Source organism: Triturus cristatus, chromosome 2_2, assembly GCF_964204655.1.
Source record: "Triturus cristatus chromosome 2_2, aTriCri1.1, whole genome shotgun sequence".
In the NCBI taxonomy this organism is placed as follows: domain Eukaryota; kingdom Metazoa; phylum Chordata; class Amphibia; order Caudata; family Salamandridae; genus Triturus; species Triturus cristatus.
Genome location: NC_140582.1, coordinates 946,390,095 through 946,410,411, shown reverse-complemented (window position 1 = coordinate 946,410,411; position 20,317 = coordinate 946,390,095). Strand labels below are relative to the sequence as shown.

The 20,317-nt window shown below is 46.0% G+C and overlaps 1 protein-coding gene across 1 annotated transcript in view; it reads right to left on the bottom strand.

Moving 5' to 3' along the window:
* The window catches only part of ADGRA3 (adhesion G protein-coupled receptor A3), a 399,594-nt gene that overhangs the window by 189,033 nt on the left and 190,244 nt on the right, over positions 1-20,317 (bottom strand). Inside the window, exon 8 of the mRNA XM_085642355.1 lies at positions 5,644-5,808. Within this exon, the coding sequence (XP_085498481.1) occupies positions 5,644-5,808 (165 nt within the window). The remainder of the gene's footprint in view (positions 1-5,643; positions 5,809-20,317) is intronic.

Below are 20,317 nucleotides of genomic sequence, written 5' to 3'. Positions count from 1 at the left end.
AGAGTTCGTACCACAAGATTCCTTACCTTAGAATGGATACCCAAGCAATGCACCACCGGAGGAGGGTTTGTGAATCAGATTAAATCAAAAACTCCTGAAGGACCGAATAAGCAAAACGCAAGTCTCAACGGACCTGACTGTCCAGGCAGTAGTGTTTTGTGAACATGAGAGACACCCACGCAGCAGCCTGACTGATGTCAAGGACAGGGATTCTACATGCTAACACAGTAGTGGCAACCTTGGCTCTGGTGGAATGAGCCTACAAATCTTCAGTAAAGTGCTTCTTCACCAACTAAGACTGAAACCGCTGACCTCCACAGATGTGCTGCAACCACTCCAATCACTTTCATGAACACCAGAGGGGCACGGATGAGTCCAAAAGGGAGCACAGCAAAGTGGAAATGCTTCTGACCTACTGTGAACTGTAGGTAATGCCAATGGGCCTGGAGGACAAGAATTTGGAAACATGTCCTGGAGGTCAAGCACTACCATTCAGTCTCCAGGGTCCAAGGCAGATGGAGCCTGAGCCAAAGTGAACCTCCTGCATTTCTCTGTCTGTAGGAATATGGTGAGAGAGTGAAGCTCCGGGATCGGACAGAGGCCTCTGTCTTTTTTCAGCACCAGAAATTAGTGGGAATTACAACCATGCCCCACTTCTGATTCAGGCACTTACTCTACAGCTCCTTTGGCCAACAGGGCCTGCACTTCCTGATGTAGCAAAGAGAGATGGTCCTCCTTGAGCCATTCTGATGATGGTGGCATGGGAGGCAGGGTTACCAGAAATGGAAGGGCATAACCCAGAATACAATTTGAAACACCCTCTTGTCAGAGGTTATTGCTTGCCATTATAGCATGTCGTGCCTGATGCCACTACCTGGGTGGTTGTGCTGCATTGAGGGCCTATTAAAGAGGATTAGAGGTTGCAGTAGCCATAGGGGCTGGCGACTGGACAGTATGCTGGGTGTGGTTTTCACATTCCCAGTGAGATCCACATGCCCAGCCACAAAACGGGGACGCCTGCTGGCCTGGAGGGTAAGTCTGGAATTGCTGGCGCGCATGGAAGCCCTGGCTACGGCCCCAGAAGAGGAGAAGAGGAGGGATGATGTCTGGAATCTAAGAAGAGGCCTAGGGATCTGAAGGTGACCTGACACTCCTTAAAGGGTTCAAGCACCATGTTGGGCGTATCACTTAATAGGCTGGAGACATCAAAAAGCATGTCTGTAAGGAAAGATTTAAGTGTGAATATAAGGACCCCCTGCTACTAATAGCTGTTCCCAAGGAAGGGAAAATACACGTGTTCAAAAAAGATTCCATAGGCAACTAGTAATCTATATAGTATGAGAAACCATAAGTACTATAAACTAGGAGAGAACTCCGTGTACACAACATTAAAAAAATCATACAAACTGACTTAAGAATCAAGACATTCGGTTTTTCTTTTTAAATAGACATTACTAATGCAATAGCATAACATTAAAAACGACACATTTGACAAACTAATTGTTCTTTCAATGCGTATAGCAACAGGCAAAAGTGCATACCCTATGAATATGGTCCATAAATATAATCCTATTCAATATTTCAATTGATTGGCTGAAGAATAACGTTTCAAAACAATACTCAACTGTAAGATTGAGAAAAAACAGGAATGTATTAGAGTTGAGAGATACAATGTGGTGGTTATGATTTAATGATGGATCTTCATGAAATCTACGGGCATTTCGGCAATCTATGCACCTTCATCAGGAAAGCCACATTGATAATATACCAAAGCAACCATGGATAACCAAATGATGCATCAAAAGGGAAGCTGAAGTGATGTCAACAAACTTCGCACTACTGGAGATAGCTCACAAGACTAACCAGATATGGTCAAATCTGGAGCCCGAAATGAAATAGTATACGAAGAAGAATGAAGACAGAGGCTTTTGTACTCAAAAGCCTAACCCAAAATGAAGGAGGATACAGGTTAAGAGAAGATGTCCTGCTTTATGATATACATCCGACTCATAAATACAAAGATGAAGAGCTCAGACTAGCCTCTTGAAAGACACAGTAGCACTTTGAAGATGACCGATGAAGAAGAGCCTTTCATCCATTAATTGTCCTATTCTAATGACTGGTTGCTAGTCTGAGCTCTTCATCTTTGTATTTTATCCTGAGATATTGGTGATAATGCCATCCTGCTTCTCTTATACAACATAGCATCTGCACAGCAAAAGACACTGCTTCACACAATTATCTACTTGAGCCAACGTGTAATAAAATCACATCACCTTAATCCCATTGTCAGAGAGAGCCACTAGCTTCTCCTACAGGACAGACAATACTGGCTGCATATGTATAAAGGCATCTATCAAGGCATAATTTCCTACATGAAAGAAGTCATAAATCAGTTCGCAAAACCCACCTGCGAAGCCACAGAAGGCGCACCTTCCCAGGAACTCTGCGACAAGCTCAGCTCCTACTTCCATCTGAAGATCAAAGCCCTCTATGACAACTTCAGCAAAACAACGACGATCACCACACCCCTACCCACCGCCACCGATAAGCCGACCATCACGTCCTGGGATCCCGCTACCATCAAACTCATCACTGCGACCATGAAGAAAACCCACTCAGGAGCCCCAACGGACCCCTGCCCTCCACACATTTTCCACAGGGCCACCACCGTCATCGCACCCAAACTAGGACTCACCATCAACGCCTCCCTCAGATCAGGCATCTGCCCAGATGACTGGAAACGGACAGAGGTTAAACCCCTCCTCAAGAAACCAACAGCCAACCCAACGGACCTGATAAACTACCGGCCCATCTCTATCCTCCCCTTTGCAGCCAAAGTCACAGAGAGACTCGTAAAAGCCCAGCTGACCGCATTGATAGAAGAGAACTCCATCCTGGATGCCTCCTAGTCTGGATTCCGCAGCAACCACAGCACCAAGACAGCCCTCTTCGCCGCCACCGACAACATCCGCATGCTACTAGATCAGGGACACATTGCGGGCCTCATCCTTCTAGACCTCTCCGCAGCCTTCGACACCGTCTCACATCGCACGCTCGCAGCCAGACTTCACGATGCGGAAATACAAGGAGCTGCTCTTGACTGGATCCAATCCTTCCTCTCCGGCAGAACCCAGAGGATCCAACTCCCTCCCTTCCTCTCCAAACTCATGGAAATCAACTGCGGAGTACCCCAGGGATCATCACACAGCCCCACACTTTTCAACATCTACATGGCCTCCCTCGCCGCCATCGTCAGACAGCATTGCCTCAGCATCGTATCCTACGCCGACGGCACCAGGCTCATCCTCTTGCTCACGAAGAATCCCAAAGACACCAGACTCTGCTTCCAGGAAGGAATGAAGAACGTGGCAGCCTGTATGAAGGATAGCTGCCTGAAACTAAACTCAGAGAAGACGGAGGTCCTCATCCTCGGTCCCTGCACCTCCGCCTGGGACAACACCTGGTGGCCCTCTGCCCTCGGGAGCCCACCCACCCCTACAGACCACGCTCGGAACCTCGGCATCATCCTAGACTCCTCCCTCTCCATGAACCTCCAGATCAACGCCATTGCCTCCACTAGTTTCAACTGCCTGCGCATCCTCCGTAAGACCTTCAAATGGATCCCCACGCACTCATAACCAGAAGTCTGTACTACGGCAACGCCCTCTATGCCAGAATCAACAAAACTTTTCAACACAAACTCCAAACCATCCAGAACGCCGCAGCCAGACTCGTCCTCGAGACACCGCGCCACGAGCACATGACCAAACACCTACGAGGCCTTCACTGGCTCCCCGTCGAGAAGAGGGTCAGCTTCAAACTCCTCACTCACGCCTACAAATCTCTCAACAACATCAGACCCAAATACCTCAACAAGAGAGTATCCTTCCACGTACCCAAGAGGAACCTCCGCTTCGCCGACCTCGCCCTGGCAGAGGTCCCCCCGCATCCGCTGAAACAGAACCAGCAGGAGAGCTTTCTCCTACATAGTAGCCAAAACCAGGAACGAGCTCCCTGTGAACATCAGACGCTCCCCGACCCTGCACAAATTCAGGAAGGACCTCAAGACCTGGGTCTTCGACTGATCCGGAGCTGCCCCCCCACCTTCCCCCCCCAAAGACCCTCAGAGGTGAGTAGCACGCTATATAAACATCTGATTGATTGATTGATTGATTGGAAGACAAATTTTGATTCAGGGGAGGACTGCACAACATCACTAGCCAGTCTCAACTGCTACTGTAAACTGCAAACATATATACACAATATACATTAAAACAACTCTTTCATATTGGAACAGAACTCCTAAGACTGATGTTCAACATAGACAGTGAGTAATAAGCTCCAGCACGTTCTTCACTTGAATGTTCCCCCAACAGTTTTAATGTTTGCTACATGTGAAGATTTGGATTGACCATATGCCAATAGCATTAATAATTATGTATGCTGTGGTCTGAAAGTGTGTACAATGTAAGAGATAGTTACATGATATGGCATGTAAAAAGTCATTCAAACACATTTTGGGTCATAAATGTGGTCTTATTGCTATAAAATGCAGACCTTTTAAATTGCATTTAGTCCATCCTTGTGCTCGTCTTGCACATGCATGACACAGTCTCAAATGCATCCCACCAATCTGTGTATTGTTCCAATGAGTGTATAAGTAGCTGAATAGTATACTGGATGTATTCAAACAAATCTAAAGCTCTTATAAGCGTTATTGTTATTGTAAGAGTCATATTTACACATTTAGTTGGTTTTAAACATTTAAATCTCTAGATTAAAATTGGGTCGAGTAGGTCAAAATCAAAGCATTCAGAAGCATATTGTAGAACACTCCAATAAATATGCAAAACACAAAACCTAAATGAGGGGGGCCTTTTTTAGGCAGATCATTCCAAAAGAAACGCATCAATCCAGCAGCGGTTGCCTAATTTGCCCAAAAAAGCCTGTGTACTAACTACATTTTAAAAAACATTGGAGTAATTTGCTGGAAAACTTCCACAACATGAAGATGTTTGTTAAAAGGATTGAGAATAAATAGGAGCTTCATCTTGTTTAAACCTTCCAAGGTGCTTTGGACATTTCAAGACGGCTACATTTCTACCTCAAAAAGACTTCAGAATTTTTAATGTAAGTTTCGCAATTTATACAGTTATACTGAAAAATGTGTCAGTTATATTGACACAATTGTATAGTCTAAATACAGTTAGAACTTATCAAAAGGTGAGAGGTTAGTATTTTGCCCTTAGAATTTTGTCCCAGTGTACTCAAGAGTACATGAACTGAAAAACAGTGTCGCCTAAAAGTAAAATTACATCTCAACTTCTACTATATGTAAGCAAGACATGTAATCAATTCATCAGTAAATAAGAATATGTATTTAGATAATTTTTTCTTTATATCACAAACATTTTTTAACTGTTGTCAATGCAAATAGAATTGTGAATAGGTCCTTTAATCTGAATATTGTCTTCTCACATATACAGTGTATTCTTTCTAGTGCACATTAAGATATTACCATTGATTGACCAACCACTGAGTGCATGCTATTGTATGGCCAAGGTGAGTTAAACTTCTTATCAGAAACACAAAATAAGAAATAATTCCTTCAGGTCATTTAGTTAATTTGCAGATACTAACCTGAAGTCACCTTTATTATTCACCACTCTTTCTGGAGGGCAGTACTGGGCAGAGCTCTCCAAAACCACAATGTCAACAGTCCTTGAATTGTTACCCCTCCGGGTCTGAACATGGCAACCCCAGTTTCCAGTTGATCCCGCTTGAATATTAGAGATTGTGAGAGCACTATGAAAAACATATAAATCTAATCAACAAAAGCAATGAACAGCAAATGCAAAATGAACCAGAACAATCAAAACATTAGAACATAAAAATTCTATAATACATGTGAAAGTCAGATAAGTAATGAAATCATTGTATGGACTTGAAATAAAACTTTTAAAATTACTAATAGTATGCAATTTAATTTTGCTATTTTAACTTCCTGCATTACTTTAACAAATTTCTTATCATGAGGACATACATTGGGATGAAGGGGGAGAAGTATTGCAGCTAAAAGGAAGAACATATCGTTTCTTACCTGTAGATGTGGTTTTGCAGCTTGAATAATGTTCTGGATTCACATGCTGTGCACATGAATTATTCTGCTATCTAGTGGTTGGGTCTGGAATTTCCCACTATTTTGTTGCCCTTCTATTTTTTGTTGATGTAGGGAATCGGCGGAGGACACATTTGGTGCTTCCTATGACGTTGTACGCCCTCCTCCGTAAGCTCCCACCTTTGGTTGCCATCTTCAGATTTGTTTTCCTGTCTTCTCCTTCCATCTTCTTGGTGGAGGTGGGTGAGTCGCTTGTGAATCCAGAAAATTCTTCAAGTTGCAAAACTATATCTACAGGCAAGAAACTATATGTTTTGCAGTGTGAATCTTTTCCAGATTCACGGGCTGTACATAGATTTTGTAGCAATTTATTTTACTTTTGCGATTGTTGGGTTGAATATGAGCTTTGATTCATAAAAAGAGGTTTTAAAACCTTTTGTCCTACTTGAGCTTCCTCGTTCATTTGAACGTCTATGCAGTAGTGTTTTGTGAACGTGTCTACTGATGACCAAGTTTTGTTTTGTGAACGGATGAACCGATGTTCACATTACTGTACTACATATCTCCGCTAAAGGTGTATTTATTAGAAAAGCAATGGTTGATCCTGGCTTCCTTGTTGAATGTGCTCTTGGTGTTGAAGTCAATTTTTCCCCTGCACTTAAATGGCACAGCTCCATAGTTTTTAAGATCCATCTGGCAATTGTGCCCTTGGTTACTGGTTTCCCAATATTACTGTATAAAAGACAAATAGTTGCTTTGTCTTACTGGTTGTCTTTGTCTTTTCAATGTAGTACACTAGGGCACGTCTTGCATCCAGATTGTGTAATGCTCTCTTCGCGCGAGTCTTTGGTTTTTGAGTTTGAGTTTTAAAATATTTATATAGCGCACTTTCACCAGCGGTTTCATGGCGCTGCAACAGATCAGACATCCCCAAAGTAGAAATAACGGAAAATAATAAAAAAGAGAGAGAGACAAAAACAACAAGTGATCTAGTTAAAAATTTTAGCAAATAGATGAGCTTTAAGCTTTTTCCGGAATTGGGGGTAAGGGGTTAGAGATCTAAGCTCTAAAGGCAGGGAATTCCACAGGACAGGGGCAAGGGTCGCAAACTTCGATCCTCCCCACTTCTTCCTCCGGAAGCGGGGGACTGACAGCTGGGATTGCGTGGATGAACGTAGTTCCCTAGTAGGAACGTAGGGGACGATCTCAGATGAAATAAAGGCCGGGGCCGTGCCCAGTCTTGCTTGAAAGATGATAGAAGCAAGCTTAAACTGGACGCGTTCACGGACAGGGAGCCAGTGTAAGGATTTGAGAAGGGATGTTACGTGATGGGATTTTGGAAGATTGAAAACCAACCGTGCCGCCTGGTTCTGGATCAGCTACAAACGCCTTAAACTATATGCAGGTATACCTGCATATAGGGCGTTGCCATAATCCAGGCTGGGAGATAACCATCGCCAAGATGATCAATTTTAAGGCATCGAAGGAACAAAAGAGGGATACCTTGCGAATGGTGTGTAGTGACAGAAAAGAAGAAGACACCACAGAACTAACCTGGGAGTGAAGAGTGAGCTGAGAATTAAGTTTGATACCTAAAGTTTTAACTGAGGTAGAAGGGACCGGGGAAGAACCAAGGGAAGGGGGCCAAAAAAGTGAAGACCAGGAACCACCCGTCAACACCAACTCGGTCTTATCTGGGTTAAGTTTCAAGTGGTTGTGGTTCATCCAGTCCCGGATGAAAATCATAACAGACTGGAAATTTAAGATGGAGGCAGAAGAAGAAGAAAGATTAAAAACAAGTTGGAGGTCATCCGCGTAATTGTATATGCTGACCTCCATTTGCTGCAACGAAAAAATAAGAGGGGCAATATAGAGGTTAAACAAAAGGGGCGAGAGGGAGGAACCTTGGTGAACCCCGCACTGAACTTTCCGGAAGTCCGCAGAAAAGTCACCCAGGCGAACAGCCTGGGTGCGGTCCCTCAGGAAGGAGGATAACCACACCAGGGTGGTACCCCCGATCCCCGCCGCCCTGACACGGGAAAGCAAGATGGTATGATCACCCGTGTCAAAGGCGGCTGAGAGATCGAGGAGGACCAAAGCCTGGGCCTGGTTGGTGTCCATTCCCTCCCTGAGGTTGTCAGTGGAGAGCCGGATTTAACACGGGGAATTATCGAGATCAAGGATTCCTTAGTCAAGAGGGGAAGAGCATCGAGTTGTCCCTTAGGAGGAGGACACTGAGGATCAACAAAAGTGGGGGAGGGAGAGGGAATGTTGGCTTTAATAATAGCAATCTTCTCAATAAAGAAATTATTTAAAGAGTGACAAAGGTCCTGGGAAGGGGAAGGTTTAAGAGATGTCCTATCGGAAAATGCCAAATTGTGGACAATCGAAAAAATTTCCCTCGGTTGATTCTCAGCTGCAAGAATCTTTGAGGAAAGGTAGGCCGTTTTTGCAGCCAAGATGGCCTTCTTGTATTGAGCCAAGATAGTAGTAAACTCAGATCTGAGTAAGGGACAATAATTCCTCCTCCAGGCACGCTCGGCTCGGCGTACCGCTAGTTTGATGGTCTTAAGATCCTCATTAAACCACAAGTTGGCATCCTTCTCCCGCTTTGAAGTCACCCGCTTCAGCGGGGCAATGGAATCACAGCCTGAGGAGAGCCAATGTTCAATGGCAATGTCCTGAGAGAGGGTCGATAGGCCTTGTAGGGTAGGGTAGGAGGAGGTTAGTAATGCAGATAGATTCTCCGGATCCACTCGGCTCCATGAGCGGACCCAAACATTCTTTGGGAGCGAGGGCCTAACAGTAGGTTTAATAGGGAGGGTGAACGAAATCAAATGATGGTCAGACCAGGTGCAAGGTAAGATGGTCCACCGGACAATTCAGGGACCAAATCTGATCTAAGATATGACCTTTGACATGAGTGGGGGAATGAACATGTGACACAAAGTTGAGGGATTGAAGGGTAACTGAGAACTCTCTTGAGGACGGACATTCCGAGGGATCTGAAGGCCAAAAATTAAAGTCTCCCAATAGTAAGATGGAAGAGTTATTGACCGTGAGTGTGGCCAGTACCTCCTGAAAATCGGAGAGAAACCGTAAGGCTGACTGTGGGGGACGATAAGTGAGAACACAAGTGAGAGGGGGGGTGGTATATGTAGTACGAATAGCAAGGTACTCCGTTGTGGCGATATCTGGCAAGGATAGGAGTTGGAAGGGGAGGTCAGCCCGGGTAATGACCGCTACGCCACCCCCAGCCCGACCAGCAGGGCGGTCTGCTCGTAGAGCATAGTATGGAGCAGGGAGAGTGGCCAATAAGATAGGGAGAGAATCATCACTAAACCAGGTCTCTGTTAGAAAGAGAAGATCCGGTGCGTGAAGGTCCAGCAGCACCGACAGTTCGTGTGAGTGGGCCACTGCTGACCGAGTGTTAAGATAATAGGCCGAGAGAGTCCTAGATGATGCTAGGCTGGCATCTTCTCTGGGGAAATGAAGGAAAGTGGGGGGAGGGAGAGGGCGGGAAGATAAAGAAACAGGGGACAAGTCAAGTGAAGATATGCGAGAGCAAGTGGGGGCAGGCAAGGGCCACGTGCCATAGAGGCTACGGAGTTGAGAGGAGGTGTAGGTAGTGATTTGAGCAGAGTAACGTGCCCCTAGCCCCGGTCGGCCGCGGACGGGCGCAGACGGGCTCGCCTTCGGCGTGCAAACGGCGCGCCCGCTGTGCCCGTCCGCTGCGCGTACGTGGGAAGCACATGTTTTGTAGAGGAGTTCAGGGCGTGGCCTAGCAAAAGGTGGGCGTGGCCTGGGGGAGCCTCGCTGATGGCGGCAAGAGGGAAAGCCTGACCTGCAGCAGCGTTCAGCTCGGCTGCGCGGGGGTCAGAAAACAAAATGAACCCCAAGTTGCAGGTAAAGGCAGGCAAAGTAAGAATAAAAAAACACAATCACAAATATTTAAAAGGCTTGATTGATTAGCGTGTATCTAGCGCTAAACTCCCGGCTGTGCCTCAGGAGTGTCTGGATCTATCGCAGAGCTCGTAGTCAGCTCCGTTTACATAGGCAGGTGGGCGTGGCCTAGCAAAAGGTGGGCGTGGCCTGGGGGAGCCTTGCTGATGGCGGCGAGAGGGAAAGCCTGACCTGCAGCAGCGTTCAGCTCGGCTGCGCGGGGGTCAGAAAACAAAATGAACCCCAAGTTGCAGGTAAGGGCAGGCAAAGTAAGAATAAAAAAACATAATCACAAATATTTAAAAGGCTTGATTGATTAGCGTGTATCTAGCGCTAAACTCCTGGCTGTGCCTCAGGAGTGTCTGGATCTATCGCAGAGCTCGTAGTCAGCTCCGTTTACATAGGCAGGTGGGCGTGGCCTAGCAAAAGGTGGGCGTGGCCTGGGGGAGCCTCGCTGATGGCGGCGAGAGGGAAAGCCTGACCTGCAGCAGCGTTCAGCTCGGCTGCGCGGGGGTCAGAAAACAAAATGAACCCCAAGTTGCAGGTAAGGGCAGGCAAAGTAAGAATAAAAAAACACAATCACAAATATTTAAAAGGCTTGATTGATTAGCGTGTATCTAGCGCTAAACTGTGCCTCAGGAGTGTCTGGATCTATCGCAGAGCTCGTAGTCAGCTCCGTTTACATAGGCAGGTGGGCGTGGCCTAGCAAAAGGTGGGCGTGGCCTGGGGGAGCCTCGCTGTTGGCGGCGAGAGGGAAAGCCTGACCTGCAGCAGCAGGTTTGGAAAAAAGTTGGAATTTGTGAGTGTGACACTCACATGGGTAAGAATTGTGGATGTGTCCACATGATGGTCCTGTCCCTGTGCACCTTGAAGCGTGAGTGCTTGTAGCTCACTTATCCTGGCAGAGATGTGATGGCCACCATAAATGCTGTCATTAGGGTCAGCATTTTTAATGTGGCCTTGTGCAATTGTTCAGAAGTTTCCTTCACTAACTGTGTGAGTCCCACATTTAGAATCCATGTGGGTGCAGGTACTTTTCTTGGTGGTGCAATTCTTTTTGCTCCTTTCAAAAATCTCACAATTACTGGAGCTGTGAAGAAGTGTCTTCGTATGTGACCTCTCGTGTATGATACTATTGCTGCCAAGTGCACTTTTAAAGAGGCATATTTTAACTTGCAGTCCATCAGGTGTTTGAGGTATGTTAACACAGTAGTGTCTTTCTTGTTTTTCCTTAATAGTCTTTTTTAAGACACCATGGAGAGTATCTCTTCCATTTATCCATGTAGCACTTCCTTGTTGTTGGCTCTCTTGCTTCTCTTAGAACAGCCATTGTGTTTTCTGGTAGCTGTAGATAACCAAATTCTAAGTCTCCAGGAGCCAGATACACAGGCTCTAACTCTTGCTCTAGGTGAAGTACCCATCCTTCTTCCATTAACAGTAAGTCTTGATGAGTTGGTAATTCCAGAATGTTCCCTTGAGCTATTTCCATTAGCTTTGGAAACCAGGTTTGCCTCTCCCACTGTGGGCAATTCGTATTAGTGTCATTTTGCTTCTCCTGCATTTGCTGATCACTCTGCTTAGCGGTATTTGGGGGGGGGGGGGGGGGGGGGGGGGTGGAGTGTAAGCAAATATCTCTGACAAGTGTATCAACAAGAACATTCCGTAGGGATTGGTGGTATGGCTGTCTGGAGGCAAACCTTTGACATTTTGCGTTCAGTGGTGTTGCGAATAGATCTATTGTTGGTGTTCACCAATTTTAAAAGATCTCATTGAGTACTTTTTAGGTCTCGCCTGAGCCAGCGCATGCGCTGCTCTGGCGAGACTTTTAGAAAGCGGGCTTTAAAAAGCTCCCCACACGCTTTTGGGTGTGGCCTAAAGCTTGCGGTTACGCGCACAGTTACGCGTAGAGGCGCCATCTGGCTTTCCTCTCTCGTCGTTCGTGATGGCTCATTAAGCGCATCGCTTGCCACTCGCCAGACGTGCCTCTTTTTTTTTTTTACTTTTAGCATGAGGAACACGCATGCACGCACCATTTGCATGCTTGTTTTCTGTTTGTCCAACATAGGCGGCTGCGCCTTGTTTTTCTTCTTGGCAGTTTGCCGAACTGTAAGTAGCGCGCACCCTTAATTTTAAACAATGCCAAATGTTGGGAGATGTGGCAACATCCACGCTGATCTCCTACCTCCACTGTGTGTTAGCAGTAAGACTGCAGCTGCAGGTCTGATGCGCTCCTCCTGAAGCCGAACACATGCACAGCCAGGGAACAGAGAGCGTGCGTTAACCAGAGTTTGCATTTACTTCACAACAGTCGCTGCAAGAACAAAGCGTCACACGGTGGGAGGGGGCACTTTCAATTCAGTTTTTGCATTTGAACGAGTACTATCAGTACAATCGCTAGTTGCCAACACTCATACAATGATGCACATGTTTAGTAAAGCTTTGAACACTCAATCGTTTATAGCCCCCACTGGTTTTCACCGCCTCGTCTGCTTGCAAAGTAAAACACAGGGCTTCTAAATGGAGACAAACCCCGCTCATCCCATTGGTCCTGTAACTCGAAGCTCTGCCACACTTTTCCACCGGGCGCCTATTAGAAGCCGCACTTCGTACTGCTGAGCTTGGTGGCGTAGGGAGCTCATGGACTGCTGGGAGTTCTTGTTGAGTGATGTCATCGCATTCTTCTTAAAGCTGAAGGGTGCATATGATCACTGATCTGCTGTCTATCTCTCTGGATTCTTACACCCACAATGTTATTATGCAGTTTTATGTAAAGTGTACTAATGGAGCGATTTACATGAGCTTCAAATTACATTACACAAGGTCAGATATATATATTTTTTAAACATACTTGGAGATTATGTGATTTGCTCAAAATCACTAGGTGATGAGCATAAGCTAGGACTCGAACCTGGTTCTCCGGTTCCTAAGTCAGCAGCTCTCTTGCCCAACATTGTTCTGCCTGCAAAATAAACGTGCAGTGATTGCTTTTATCTGCAAAGTTTATTTCTATGCTCCATTTTAAAAGCCTCTGTACATTGTGTACATTGAATTGCGCAGATCAAGAATTTTCAAACTGCAACCAAGCCAATTATCAATCTGCATTTGTCGTACCACAATGCATGATGGAAGTTTGAGCTATGGGCATATTAATATTATTTGCAACACCAATAGATTAAACTTCCAGTTATGCGAGACCTATTGCATTGAAAATGCTTGTAATGCCATGCACCCTGTGACAAGTTTGCATGCACCATTTGTTAAGCTATTTAAACTTGCTAGCACTATGGTGTAATATGTTAGAATGTTCTTTAGGTATCTATGTGATGTCATGGTACATCGAGGTGGATGAGTTGTTGGGAACACAACAGCTTGTTTTGCCAGCAACTGTGAGTGGGCTTTTTTGTGGTTATGTTTTCCTCCCACCTGCTTCCGTCCCTCTGTGTTGCCATCCACCTGCTCAGACTGTGTTACCTTACACCCGACAATAAACAAAACAAGCATTGGCATAACCAATAGGTCTCGCCTTTGGGACCTTACAAGTGTTTAGCCATGCAACACTTGATGTTGTTGCACCAAGGATATTGTTCTGCACAACTAAACACTTATAAGGTCCCAAAAGCAAGACCTATTGGCTATGCCAATGCTTGTTTGTTTAGTTCCCCCACTCTGTCTGCTTCTATATTGTCCTTATCTGGAAGATGAACAGATGTTATTTTCATCCTACTTTGTATTGGCCATTTTCAGATTTCTTGGACTAGTCTTAATAATGCAAGGGACTGTTCTTCTTGCTTGTTGATGTAAAACATGGTTGTGTTGTCTGTTTGGATCAATACTGTCTTTCCCAATAGCTTTTTCTGAAAAGCTTTAAGGCTAGGTTCACCGTCTTTAGTCCCAATATATTGACATGTTGTAATGCATCTTGTTCCTTCCAGACTCCTCTCACCTTGAGCAAGCCCATGTGAGCTCCCCACCCCATATGTGAGGCATATATTATAACAGTCACTGTTGGAGTTGGTTGTGCAAAGTTCATCCTTTGCGTTTTATGTAATTTGATTTACCTTGCCATCCACTTCTGAAATTTGTGCGTGACAACCACTAGACCTTCACAGCTCCCTGTTGCTTGTGACCATCGGGTTTTGTAGCCATTCTTGAATTGGTCTCATATGCAGTCTCAAATATGGAATCAAAGGGATGCATGATGCAATTTTCCCGAACAATTTGACCACTGTGCTCACTGTCAGAGTTTGCCCCCTCTGGTAAAGTTAGGTTTCCAGCAACAATGACTGTATTCTCTTTTCGCTTGGATACCTTCCCCTGTATTGAATTGATCCTTGCTCCTAGAAATATTTTTTCTTGCTCTGGTGTTGGTGATGACTTATGTTTAATGACAATCCTAACTTGTAGAGATCTCATTGCCTGCTGTATATGATTTGAACTTGTGAGAGTTTGCTCTTACTAACCAGCTGTCCAGGTAAGGATGCCTTGTCTTCTTAAGTGATCAGCCACTTAGCACTCTTTCTATTGCTCTCTTTTCCAGCAATTCCTTGAGTAGACGAGAGGTTTCTTCTTTTGAATGGACCTTTGTTGGACCTGTCAGCCATAGGGTGGTCTCCCCGTCCATTTTTGTATCGTGCCTCATTTTTTCCACCCTCATTTTTATGTTGGACTAGGTCTCCGGGCGCCTTTTCACTACCCATCAGTGTTAAGGTGCAGGTGCTCCCTTCTCCCAAGATGGCTGCCACAGACCCCTGCTACTGCAGAGTGGTCTTTCATAGTAGCACCCTAGCTGCCAGGAGCTGGCTGGAACCCCACAACAATGTTGCGACTCCAGCCCGCCTTTTTGTCCCATAGGTAGAGTAGGGAAGCTCCTGGAATGTGCTGGAACCTTCTAGAAGGGAGGTGTGGTTTTTCTTTTGCCGCCTTGGCCAGAGGTCACCTGACCTAGGGCTACTTAAGTGAGGGAGGGAACTTTTTGAGTTGAGTTGGCCATTGGGGTGTAGCAGAGCTGGAAGAATCCACCAGGAGTGTAGGCGGTAGGGCCTAGCCAGGGACTTATGCCTCTGAGAGTGACAGGATCTAGGTGCTGCCTCTTAAGTGAGTGAGGGACCCTGTGAAACCCACTGATCTTGCCCAGTAGTAGGAGGACCCAGAGAACCTCTGCCCAGCCTGACTAGGAAGGACCTAGTCGCCTTCTCCATCCCTACCCCCCTGCAACAGAACCCCTTAAGGGCGCCAGATACATCTGTGCCAACAAGACCTTATCTGACATCTAAGAACCGAAACTTACAAGCCAAGCACCGAGACTGCGTGTCCAGACTGAACTTTAAACTTACAAGCCAAAGCACTGAGACTGCGTGTCCAGACTGACCCCTGAACTCTGATGTGAAGCTGATTGGAGAACCACCGGGGATCGACCAGGTATCAGCGCTGTGACCCGTGCGCTCCCTGCCCTTGTCTGGGACCCCCGGCAGCGGGCTCCGCTGAACACAGAACCCCCATCCTTAACTTTAGCACCCCCCGTGTTGTGCAAGCCAGCGCACTCACCGCCGCGACCCTGAGGCCGGGAGAAGTACTCTGCCGTGTCGAGAGGCCCGTGGAGAAGCCCAGGGCCCCGTCGCTGCCGTCGCAGCTGTGAGGAGAAGTGGGCGAGGCCGAGAACGAGTGCCCCATCATCGCGGGAGCGGACGCCTTCCAGCGCGGAGATCGAGGTAAGCCCGAAGGCTGGGATCGCCCCCGGTGCGCCCCCTGCTGGTTGGGAGCCACACCGCACCCTGGGCCCGGGTTCCCTCTCCGTGGGAGTTCCCCCTGTCATCGCGACGGAGAGACCCCGCCAAGGGATCCCTTCCTGGTACCCCCTGTGTCTGCCCTGAAGCGCGGTGCCTACGAACTGCACCGGAGCAAGAGACTCGCTCCGCAAGTCCCGTGTGCTCTCTGCGGACAGCCCCGTGTTAAACACTGACTGCACCAGAGCACGAGTAGCGCTCTGTGATTCATATGCCATATTGAAGTGATAGATGCTATTGATTCAGAGTAGCGCCCTGTGATGCCTATGCCATATGGAAGTGTTACGTGCTATTGATTCCGAGTAGCGCTCTGGGATTCATATGCCATATTGAAGTGTTACGTGCTATTGATTCTGAGTAGCGCTCTGTTATCCATATGCCATACTGAAGTGTTACGTGCTATTGATTCAGAGTAGCGCTCTATTATTTATATGCCCTATTGAAATGTTACGCGCTATTGATTACGAGTAGCGCTCTGTTATACATGTTTCCTACTGCAGTGCTAAGTGCCAGAAGTTACGAGTAGCGCTCTGCTGCTCCTGTTCTACCTTGAAGTGCTAAATGTCCTTAGTTGCGAGTAGCTCTCCATGCTAGATGCCCCGTTCTGAGGTCGTCACCAGTTAGCGCGCACAACGCGACAGGAAGGTGAAGAGCACGTGTACAGCTACGTGTTGGGTAGTTGTGCCCCAGGCAGTACTGTTATCTCATGAAATGCATATATGGTATGAACAGCCTTTATAGCTCCTGACTGATAGGTACATCGCTAGCTGTTGTATTATCAGCATATGAAATGTACTGCTACCTCACGAACTGCATCTAACGTGACCTACTTGGATAAACTTGGGTATTTACATATCTCCTACAGTGTGGCGTCACTTATTGTGTGTGTTCCTCGTCGCATGTGAGGTGCGTGTTGTATGGTTGCTTTACACACAGACCTTTGGTGGCCCGACCGCTCGTGTCACGTTAACGCCCCATAGGGCCTGGAGACCCCAGGTCTTACAACCTTCTTTTTGGTGGCATCTTTTAAAATTCTACGCAGTTGTGTGTGAGAGGTTGTGATTTTTCAATAAGTCACTTGTTGGTGGAGGGTGTGCCTCCCCTGTGAGGCGGTCTCCTTCCCCATGTTCTTCCTTGAAAAGACTGTTGTCCTTGTTGCTGGTACTGTCAGTGCTGTTGGGGTGTCAGTGTTTGACGGCTTCCCTGAAATGCCTGGTGTAATGCTCCTAATTGGAAGCTGCCTCTCCCTGTAGGGCTGCGAGTTGGCACTGTGCCACTTCATATACCTCCTCTAAACTGCAATATCCCCATGGACCTTGCTGTTTCATAGTCTTTCTTGAGCTGGTTCATCGAACATGCTCCCAAACAACTGTTCCACATTGAATTAGAATGTTAGCTCGAACATCCGGTTTGAATCCCAATATTTGCAGCAGTAAGTGCTGATGTAGTGTGATACGCATCATCATCTGACAGTTTTAGAGGTCTGCTGGGTCCAATGCCGATTTCAGGCATGTGTTGGCAATGTTTTTGCCCCCTTCTGCCATGTGTGCAGCTCTCTTCTTGTACTGATCTGGCAGGCGATTCATAAATTCAGCCATTTCATGCCACTGATGGTAGGCATGTCTGTTCAGGTGGGCATTCAAATTTGTGATGCGCCATTGGTTTGCTGCATTGTGCTCAAATTTTCTGCCAATGAGGTCCATCCTTTTGCTCTCCTTGTCAGGAGGCGGCTCCGATGTTTACAGGATGTTGGTCCTTTTCCGTGCTGGCAAAGGTGATGATTGAATCGGCCAACACTGTGCCCTTGATATATGCCAATGTCATCCGGAGGCGAAGGCCTCGACGGATAGCGGTCTACCCAAGGCCTCAACAGATAGCAGTCTACCAAAGGGCTCGACAGATAGCAGTCTACCCCTCCCTCCAGGGAGTCTGTCACCAGGTCCTGCCACTGTGACCCGGTGTACTTCAATTCCCCTGAGCCCTGATAAATGCCCTCTAGAAGTTCCTCTTCCTCTTTGTAGAAGAGTTCCTCTTCTTCCTCCTGAGGCTCTGGCGTCAAAGCAGGTTTGGATTCCTTCAACGACCTTCTCGCCCTGATCTTTCGGCATCAGCGTGCTTGGTGGTATTCAAAATTCCTTCAAGGATCCGCTGCAGTCCTTTCGTTTAAGGCAGCGATTTCAGCCTTTCCATTCCTGCCAATCGTTCTTCGGCATCGAGTCTCAACGTAGATTTTCTCATCTGTGTCGAAGAATGCTTAGGCAATGTATCGGTTGTTGAGCTTTGGTGCTTGTCTTGATACTTCTCTTTTTTCGACATTCGAAGACTGAGTCTTTTCGAGAGATTTTACTCCTACTGTGTCCCTTTCGAGGGATCCAAGGGGTTCCCTGTCTCGGGGCCTGCCTTCGGTCATAAGTGTTTCGACAAAGAGGCTCCCTTAAATGCCTTGAGCCCGATTTTAAGGATTCTGCCCATTTTTTTTGGGGGGGGGGGGGGGGGCGAGGGGGGGGGGGGGGAAATCGATGTTTCTTTTACTTCATGTCTCCTGTCCTAGGTTGCCTGGGCTTCAACGATCCTTAATTTGACGTCCGATGTTTCTCCCTCAGCACCTTTAGCAATGTTTTCCTCATTGTCACTCAACAGACTCCAGTCTCTCAGGGATTGAGTTGTACCCTATTCCTGCACGGTATGATGTGTGTGCCTCTGCCTTACTCTCATCCTCAACGTCTTCAATATGAACACAGCACATGTGTTGTGGTCTTCACTCTTATGTTCCACAGGGAGGCAAAGGTTGCAAACCGGGTGTTGGTCCTTCTGTGAGAATTTGCAGAGCCAATTCAAGCAGAACTGGAACAGAGTCTGCTCCATTAGGCCATTCTCACCTAAAAAAAATCATTGAGCAAAAGCGACTCCTTCTCTCTCGTTTTCTCCTTCAGTATTTCTTTGTCGGCATTCTCTCTGAATTTAGTTGAAACTTTTGGCGAACTTCTGACAAACATCTTCGTAACTTTTCTTCCTCGTGTTGGAGAGCTTTTTGTTAAGTATCCAGGCTCAATGGCATAAAAAAAAAAGAATCTGAAGATGGCAACCAAAGGTGGGAGCTTCCAGAGGACGGTGTGTCACTGGAAGCACCAAATTAGGGGTCTGTCGACGCATAACAACAAAAAGCAAACATGCATTTGCCATGCAATAGGTCTCACATTTACGAGAGTTTGAGCTATTGACATTGTAAATGACAATGCCTTTCATTTATGTATTGTTTTTAAAAGATAAATTAAAGGCATTGTCATTTACAATGCCAATAGCTTAAACTCTCTGTGAGAAAGTGGCTCTGTATATACTGTTCCCAAATAGGTACAGGGTGTACAGAGTCCACAGTCCCCAGAGGCTTGGCAGAGGCTAAAGTTAGATATAACCTTACTCTCCAAAGTGGTAGCTTGGTCGAGCAGTAAGGCAGTATCAGAGGACAGTGTAAAGCATTTGTTGTACACACTCAGTCAGCAGATGGTCTCACAAACTCAATAACTGAACTCTAGGCCAATGGTTTATATATAAAAAATATATGCTTGTTTTATTTTAGAACCAACAATGGGAATTAAAATATACTTTCTCAGAATGAGATGCTTTATATAAATAAGTTTGCAATATGCAATTGACTTTTGTAAACAGTTACAAGTGCTTGCAATAGGCAACACTATTTTAAACACAATAATGCATTGAGTTCAATGGAAGTTTCATGTTATTTGCCACAGATTACTTTTAGGATTACTTTTGGAATTCCAGGACTGAATCCTAGATTCAGTCCTTGGTCAGTTCTTGGAATCCAGTGATAAAAGTCGACTTAATTACAGTGATGATTTTTAGACAATATTTTGCTATTTTAAAAGTTGACACTTAGAAAATATTTCATAGAAAACAGTCAATGATTCCCTATGGCAGAAAATTCAAGTTACAGGTATAGTATGTTCTCGTTACTTTTGTAATCCAGTACTGGGTACCTAGACTCAGTACTGGGACCTTTATCCAAAACAGGTAAGTAATTACGTTTTCAGATATTATACGATTTTTAAAGAATATTTAAAGATTGCAGAAATTGACACTTAGAAGAAATTTCACAGAAAAACAGTCAATGATTTCCTATGGGAGAAAATTGGGTTACTGGTAAGTACAGTTGTAAGTATTTTTCAGAGTCAGTGCTGGGCACCAAGATCCAGCACTGGGAGCTCACCTAAGAGCAGGTGAGTATTTTCGTTTTCGTTACTCGGCTGATTTTTGGTGAATATTTTAAGATTTGAAAAGTCCACACTTAGAAGAAATTTCTGGAAAAAAACAGTCAATGTTACCCTATGAAGAAAATAGAGTTATCGGTTTAAAGGTAAGTACTCGACTGGCAGAGTTGAGGTTCTGGGCATAGACTTAGGGGTCCCCCAGGGTCAGGTAGGTACAGTTGGTTCACCCTCAGCGACTCTAGGGC